The sequence below is a fragment of the Coregonus clupeaformis genome, chromosome 25 (genome assembly GCF_020615455.1).
Source record: "Coregonus clupeaformis isolate EN_2021a chromosome 25, ASM2061545v1, whole genome shotgun sequence".
NCBI classification, from domain to species: Eukaryota; Metazoa; Chordata; class Actinopteri; order Salmoniformes; family Salmonidae; genus Coregonus; species Coregonus clupeaformis.
Genome location: NC_059216.1, coordinates 18,245,652 through 18,254,016, shown reverse-complemented (window position 1 = coordinate 18,254,016; position 8,365 = coordinate 18,245,652). Strand labels below are relative to the sequence as shown.

The 8,365-nt window shown below is 50.6% G+C and overlaps 1 protein-coding gene across 4 annotated transcripts in view; it reads left to right on the top strand.

Moving 5' to 3' along the window:
* Window positions 1–8,365, top strand: part of LOC121539083 (alpha-actinin-1) — a 147,805-nt gene that overhangs the window by 106,661 nt on the left and 32,779 nt on the right. For all 4 annotated transcript variants that reach the window (XM_041847320.2, XM_041847322.2, XM_041847319.2 and 1 more), the window contains exons 7-8: window positions 929–1,010; window positions 4,047–4,132. In XM_041847320.2, coding sequence (XP_041703254.1) covers window positions 929–1,010; window positions 4,047–4,132 — 168 coding nt within the window. The remainder of the gene's footprint in view (window positions 1–928; window positions 1,011–4,046; window positions 4,133–8,365) is intronic.

Here is an 8,365-nt window from a genome sequence, read left to right as displayed (position 1 = left end):
TGACACACAGAGAACCATAAAGACACTTACTGACTGACACACAGAGAACCATAAAGACACTTACTGAATGACACACAGAGAACCATAAAGACACTTACTGAATGACACACAGAGAACCATAAAGACACTTACTGACTGACACACAGAGAACCATAAAGACACTTACTGACTGACACACAGAGAACCATAAAGACACTTACTGAATGACACACAGAGAACAGCACCAGAGGAGGCTCATTGGAATGGCTGGAATGGTATTTTTGGAACGGTATCAAATATATGGAAACGTTTATCTCTGTTCCATTTATTCCATCCCAGCCAATGAGCCAGTCCTCCTATAGCTCCTCCCACTAACCTCCACTGATCAGCACTTCCCAACCGTCTCTACGGGACCCACCTGACCTTTCACATTATAGAGAATCTTATAGATCAGCCCTTCCCAACCCTCTCTACGGGACCCACCTGACCTTTCACATTATAGTTTTAGCCCTAAAGGGTCACACCTGAATCCATTAGACAACTAATCAGCCAGGTGATTCAGGTGTGACTGTTTAGGACCACAACTAAAATGTGAAACGTCAGGTGGTCCCCGAGGAGAGGGTTGGGAAGGGCTGATCTATATGGTTCTCTATAATGTGAAAGGTCTGGTGGGTCCCGAGGAGAGGGTTGGGAAGGGCTGATCTATATGGTTCTCTATAATGTGAAAGGTCTGGTGGTCCCGAGGAGAGGGTTGGGAAGGGCTGATATAGACATGTTCTGGTTTATGGAAGGAGATTCATGCCAAAACAAATACAGTTCTTTTTCAATATCATTTGGCCTAAATCTGCTTACACTACCGCATTGAAATGACTTAACAGTCACTGGAACAGTACTACAACCACACCTAGCCACGTGGCCTGATCTCCTCTGTTGCTTCTCTCACCTGTAGGATGACCCCATGACCAACCTGAACACGGCCTTCGACGTGGCAGAGAAGTACCTGGACATCCCCAAGATGTTGGACGCTGAGGGTAAGACCAGGAGGGTCAAGGGTCAATGAGGAAGTGGAAGTGGAGTCGAGACTGACATGGCTGCGTTCCAGGCCGACTACATTGCAGACGCATGCCAGATCTCACAACGCCTGGATAGGTGTTTAACACGTCATGGGCGGCAGGTAGCTTAGTGGTTAAGAGCGTTGTGCCAGTAACCGAAAGGTCGCTGGTTCTAATCCCCGCGCCGACTAGGTGAAAAATCTGTAGATGTGCCCTTGAGCAAGGCACTTAACCCTAATTGCTCATGTAAGTCGCTCTGGATAAGAGCGTCTGCTAAATGACTAAAATGTAAATGTAAATGTAGCCATCTGTTATGGCACGTAACCATTGGTTGATGCAATGCGACGTCTGCAGTGTAGTCGGTCTGGAGAGCGACCACGTTTCACTCGATAAAACTGTAACTTTTCATGTTTTTTTTTTGTGGTATTTGTTTTGAACAAGATATTTTGACCCCACAGACATTGTCTGGTCCTACCTCCTGACTTTTCAGAACGTTGATAGAAAGAATACACGTCACCGAGATGACAGAAGGCTTTGCTCTGATTTCTCTAATCTGAGTTAAATTCTGTCCCTATTCCCCATTTTAAACTGGTTAGCTCTGTACCTAAATATAGATATCTTGGAGAGAGGGAGGGAGGGAGGGGGAGAGGGAGAGAGAGAGAGAGAGAGTGTCTGTCGCATTTTCCCTAGATTAGCACGTAATCTGGAGTGACTCAAAGTGGCGTTTCCCTTCCTTGATATTGTTCTCCTGTTTTGATATTCTCAACTTAAATTTGTCAACCTGTCATTGTGGGGTGGAATAGAAGTCCAGTTTTTACCATAAAGTTGGATAGAGGGCACACTTGCCACAAAGCTATTAAGGGAAGAAGGAGGAGAAGAAGGATAAATTGACTAATTTAATGGGGCAGTGCAGTTTTCATGTTGTTTTCATGTTGTTTTAATTATATTTCCACACTATGAGGTCAAAATAACACAGAAATTGTGAAAATGGTGATAATGCCGTTTTTGTGTAAGAGCTGTTTGAAAAAAATGCCTGGAATTTCAGCCTGTTCAGGTGGGATTTAGTATTTGGCCCAAATCATGACATGCTGTCATAGAAGCAATCCCAGCAAACATGACGCCATTGGCCTCATTTGGGTATTTGGTCAGGGGTTAGCCCACAGAAAGACCACACCGGCCAAACACGGGCTAGCCCAGCACAGGTTAGCCCACAGCAATCCCACATCAGCCCAGCACTGTAGTGACGCGCGGGTTGACTCATAACACACGATCCCCGCTGTTATATCCGCGGGACGGACGGGTTTAGGGTCATTAAATATTGTGTGCATGGCGGGCGGGTTTTGAATAAAGAGAAAAAAACAATACCTTATAAAAATCCATAAATGTATCATTCTTGTGCAATTTATATCTATAGGCTACATTGAGGTTTCTCTTTCATTATTTTGGGCTAACTGGCATTAGTGCATAAGCCTAATTAAGCTGTAGGGACCAACTGTACACACACACCAAATAGACCTACATGCCAATCGCCAAATGCTTTTGGGAACGGGCTGAAAAAGTTCATGTCGATCCACAGAGGCAAAAATGACAATGTCAGAGTCTAATTCAATAAGAAAGAAACTGCAAAATGTAAAATCGAAACTGAAATCTGGACACTGACTGTAGGTCCATAACCTCTCACATAGCCTTAATATGAACTCCTGCAGAATTAAACGTTTCTTGCAGTAAAATTATACACCAAATGTAGGCAAAATGTTTACTCGGGAACAGGAGTGGAGGAATATGATTTCTTTATTTCAGCATCTTGAGAGAATGCGAATGCTCAGTTAGATACCATCTTTAGAGGTGCTGTCTTTATGGGCATCATAAAAGCTGATACTATTTCAACCACATAAAATGTGCATCCAAGCCGAACTGAAATCTTATCAGAAACATGTTGCGTTGTTTTCACAGCTTTCTATTTCCTTACGACCGGTCAAACTGACACTTTTTTTTTGTTTTTTTTTGGGGGGCTTAATTCAGTCAAAGTGAGAGCTGCCTTAGGGGCCACCTGCCTTAGGGGCCACCTGCCTTAGGGGCCACCTGCTTTAGTGCCAATGTGGAGCCGCTGAGCAGAGGTGCATTGGCACAATGTATATTAAAATATTGTCCCCATGTAGGCTGCCCACATTGGGCCAATGAACCTCTGGTCATCGGCTTCATGTTTGCTGGGATTATCGCAAAGATGTGCCCTCTATTCAACTCTATGGTACTAATTAGTCTGTTCTGTTTAACCTGGCCAGAAGTAGTTGGATAGGGTGTGTATGCAGAGACAGCCCCAGTCTTTACTCCATGTCATTTATCTCTTGTGTTTAAAATGGTCATCACCATCCTCCCCTCCCTCCCTCCCTCCCTCCCTCCCTCCCTCCCTCCCCTCCCTCCCTCCTACTCCCCCATCCTCTTCCCTCTCCTCTCCTCCCCCAACCCCCTCCTCCCTCCCCAACCCCTCCCCATCCTCCTCCCTCCCCCAACCCCCTCCCCATCCTCCTCCCTCCCCAACCCCCAACCCCCTCCCCATCCCCTCCTCTCCTCTTCCATCCCCAACCCCCCTCCTCTATCCCCAACCCCCCTCCTCCTTCCTCCCCAACCCCCCTCCCCCATCCTCTTTCCTCCCCAACCCCCTCCCCATCCTCCCTCCTCTCCTCCCCCAACCCCCTCCTCTATCCCCAACCCCCTCCTCCTTCCTCCCCAACCCCTCCCCCATCCTCCTTCCTCCCCAACCCCCTCCCCCATCCTCCTCCCTCCCCAACCCCCTCCCCATCCTCCTCCTCTCCTCTCCTCCCCCAACCCCCTCCTCCGTCCCCAACCCCCTCCTCCTTCCTCCCCAACCCCCTCCTCCGTCCCCAACCCCTCCTCCTTCCTCCTTCCTCCCCAACCCCCTCCCCCATCCTCTTTCCTCCCCAACCCCCTCCCCATCCTCCTCTTCTCCTCCCTCCATCCCCCCATCCCTCCATCCCCCCATCCATCTCTCCACAGACATCGTGGGCACGGCCCGCCCGGATGAGAAGGCCATCATGACCTACGTATCTAGCTTCTACCACGCCTTCTCTGGTGCTCAAAAGGTATCCCAGGATGCAACGCTCCCCCTCCTCCTCACCTCACTCCACCACTCCCCTGGTTCGGTCCCTGCTCCCCTGTCTGTCTGTCTGTCTGTCTGTCTGTCTGTCTGTCTTTCCGTGTTTCCGTGTGTCTGTCCGTTTATCCGTCTGTCTGTCTCATCTAACCCTAACCCTTCTCTCTGCAGTGCACCGCCTCACCTCGCCCCACAGGGGGCGCCGGTCACCCTCTTCCTTTTTCTGCATGGTTCACAGTTTCACACCTCCATATGTATGATGGGAAAATACTACTTTGTCTCTGTTGCTATGATAACGGCACCAGCCAGCCAGTCTCCAGTCAGACCAGCCAGGCCAGTCTCCAGCCAGTCTCCAGTCAGACCAGCCAGGCCAGTCTCCAGCCAGTCTCCAGTCAGACCAGCCAGTCTCCAGTCAGACCAGCCAGTCTCCAGTCAGTCACCAGCCAGTCTCCAGTCAGACCAGCCAGTCTCCAGTCAGTCAGACCAGTCAGTCTCCAGTCAGACCAGTCAGTCTCCAGTCAGACCAGCCAGTCTCCAGTCAGACCAGTCAGTCTCCAGTCAGACCAGCCAGACTCCAGTCAGTCAGACCAGTCAGTCTCCAGTCAGACCAGTCAGTCTCCAGTCAGACCAGCCAGTCTCCAGTCAGACCAGTCAGTCTCCAGTCAGACCAGCCAGACTCCAGTCAGTCAGACCAGTCAGTCTCCAGCCAGTCTCCAGTCAGACCAGCCAGTCTCCAGCCAGTCTCCAGTCAGACCAGTCAGTCTCCAGTCAGACCAGCCAGTCTCCAGTCAGTCAGACCAGTCAGTCTCCAGCCAGACTCCAGTCAGACCAGTCAGTCTCCAGTCAGACCAGCCAGTCTCCAGCCAGTCTCCAGTCAGACCAGTCAGTCTCCAGTCAGACCAGCCAGTCTCCAGTCAGACCAGCCAGTCTCCAGTCAGACCAGCCAGTCTCCAGCCAGTCTCCAGTCAGACCAGTCAGTCTCCAGTCAGACCAGCCAGTCTCCAGTCAGACCAGTCAGTCTCCAGTCAGACCAGTCAGTCTCCAGTCAGACCAGCCAGTCTCCAGTCAGACCAGCCAGTCTCCAGTCAGTCAGACCAGTCAGTCTCCAGCCAGACTCCAGTCAGACCAGTCAGTCTCCAGTCAGACCAGCCAGTCTCCAGCCAGTCTCCAGTCAGACCAGTCAGTCTCCAGTCAGACCAGCCAGTCTCCAGTCAGTCAGACCAGTCAGTCTCCAGCCAGACTCCAGTCAGACCAGTCAGTCTCCAGTCAGACCAGCCAGTCTCCAGTCAGACCAGCCAGTCTCCAGCCAGTCTCCAGTCAGACCAGTCAGTCTCCAGTCAGACCAGCCAGTCTCCAGTCAGACCAGTCAGTCTCCAGTCAGACCAGCCAGTCTCCAGTCAGACCAGTCAGTCTCCAGTCAGACCAGCCAGTCTCCAGTCAGTCAGACCAGTCAGTCTCCAGCCAGACTCTCAACCAGTCAGTCTCCAGTCAGACCAGCCAGTCTCCAGCCAGTCTCCAGTCAGACCAGTCAGTCTCCAGTCAGACCAGCCAGTCTCCAGTCAGACCAGCCAGTCTCCAGTCAGACCAGCCAGTCTCCAGCCAGTCTCCAGTCAGACCAGTCAGTCTCCAGTCAGACCAGCCAGTCTCCAGTCAGACCAGTCAGTCTCCAGTCAGACCAGTCAGTCTCCAGTCAGACCAGTCAGTCTCCAGTCAGACCTGCCAGTCTCCAGTCAGACCAGTCAGTCTCCAGTCAGACCAGTCAGTCTCCAGTCAGACCAGTCAGTCTCCAGTCAGACCAGTCAGTCTCCAGTCAGACCAGCCAGTCTCCAGCCAGTCTCCAGTCAGACCAGCCAGTCTCCAGTCAGACCAGCCAGTCTCCAGCCAGTCTCCAGTCAGACCAGTCAGTCTCCAGTCAGACCAGCCAGTCTCCAGTCAGACCAGTCAGTCTCCAGTCAGACCAGCCAGTCTCCAGTCAGACCAGTCAGTCTCCAGTCAGACCAGCCAGTCTCCAGTCAGACCAGCCAGTCTCCAGTCAACCAGTCAGTCTCCAGTCAGACCAGCCAGTCTCCAGTCAGACCAGCCAGTCTCCAGCCAGTCTCCAGTCAGACCAGTCAGTCTCCAGTCAGACCAGCCAGTCTCCAGTCAGACCAGTCAGTCTCCAGTCAGACCAGTCAGTCTCCAGTCAGACCAGTCAGTCTCCAGTCAGACCAGCCAGTCTCCAGTCAGACCAGTCAGTCTCCAGTCAGACCAGTCAGTCTCCAGTCAGACCAGCCAGTCTCCAGTCAGACCAGTCAGTCTCCAGTCAGACCAGCCAGTCTCCAGCCAGTCTCCAGTCAGACCAGCCAGTCTCCAGTCAGACCAGCCAGTCTCCAGCCAGTCTCCAGTCAGACCAGTCAGTCTCCAGTCAGACCAGCCAGTCTCCAGTCAGACCAGTCAGTCTCCAGTCAGACCAGTCAGTCTCCAGTCAGACCAGTCAGTCTCCAGTCAGACCAGCCAGTCTCCAGTCAGACCAGTCAGTCTCCAGTCAGACCAGTCAGTCTCCAGTCAGACCAGCCAGTCTCCAGTCAGACCAGCCAGTCTCCAGCCAGTCTCCAGTCAGACCAGTCAGTCTCCAGTCAGACCAGCCAGTCTCCAGTCAGACCAGTCAGTCTCCAGTCAGACCAGTCAGTCTCCAGTCAGACCAGTCAGTCTCCAGTCAGACCAGCCAGTCTCCAGTCAGACCAGTCAGTCTCCAGTCAGACCAGTCAGTCTCCAGTCAGACCAGTCAGTCTCCAGTCAGACCAGCCAGTCTCCAGTCAGACCAGTCAGTCTCCAGCCAGTCTCCAGTCTCCAGCCAGTCTCCAGTCAGTCAGACCAGTCAGTCTACAGCCAGTCTCCAGTCAGACCAGTCAGTCTCCAGACAGACGCTCAAATCGCTTTACGTTGCGAGGGGGGATAAACTCACCTCACCTCAGCTACCACCAATGTGTACTGGTGACGGTCACCTTTGAGTGGGTCATGTTTTCATTGAATCTCTAGATAGATGTGATATAGATATGAGACATAGTTTTACTATGTGATATCCACTGGTTGTTCCTACAGTGGTTGTTGTCTCTTAGCTGTAATAGGTTTCTTTTAAGAGTGAAATCAGGATATTATTTGTGACACAAACACACATCTATATTAGATACACCAACCTGTTAAATGGTTTGCTCCCACAGTGGACAGTATATTAGGTACACCACCCCGTTAAATGGTTTGCTCCTACAGACAGCGGACAGTATATTTGGTACACCACACCTGTTAAATGGTTCGCTCCTACAGACAGTGGACAGTTTATTAGGTACACCACCCCTGTTAAATGGTTCGCTCCTACAGACAGTGGACAGTTTATTAGGTACACCACCCCTGTTAAATGGTTCACTCCTACAGACAGTGGACAGTTTATTAGGTACACCACCCCTGTTAAATGGTTCGCTCCTACAGACAGTGGACAGTTTATTAAGTGCACCACCCTGTTAACGAAAATGGTTCGCTCCTACAGACAGTGAGTCACGTGGCCGTGGCCGTGGCTTGCTAGATAAAGCCGGCAGACAGGTATCAATGTATTCAGTTACTGTTCGATTGAACGTTCGAATGGGCAAAACGAGTGACCATAGAGGCTTTGAGCCTGGTATGATCGTCGGTGCCAGGCGTGCCGGTTCCAGTATCTCAGAAACGGCTGCCCTCCTGGGCTTTTCACACATAACAGTGTCTAGAGTTTACCGAGAGACCTGAAAATAGCTGTGCAGCGACACCCCATCCAACCTGACAGAGCTTGAGAGGATCTGCAGAGAAGAATGGGAGAAACTCCCCAAATACAAGTGTGCCAAGCTTGTAGCGTCATACCCAAGAAGACTTGAGGCTGTAATCGCTGCCAAAGGTGCTTCAACAAAGTACTGAGTAAAGGGTCTGAATACTTATGTAAATGTGAATTTTCAGTTTTTAATTTTTTCATACTTTTGCAAAAATGTCTAAAACCTGTTTTTGCTTTGTCATTATGGGGTATTGTGTGTAGATTGATGAGGGGGAAAAACTATTTAATCCATTTTAGAATAAGGCTGTAACGTAACAAAATGTGGAAAACATTAAGGGGTCTGAATACTTTCCAAAGGCACTGTGTGTACTGGTAACTGCCAAAATAGCGGAAACACTTGAGTAAATGAGGGACAAAATATAAACTGAAAGCAGGTGCTTCCACACA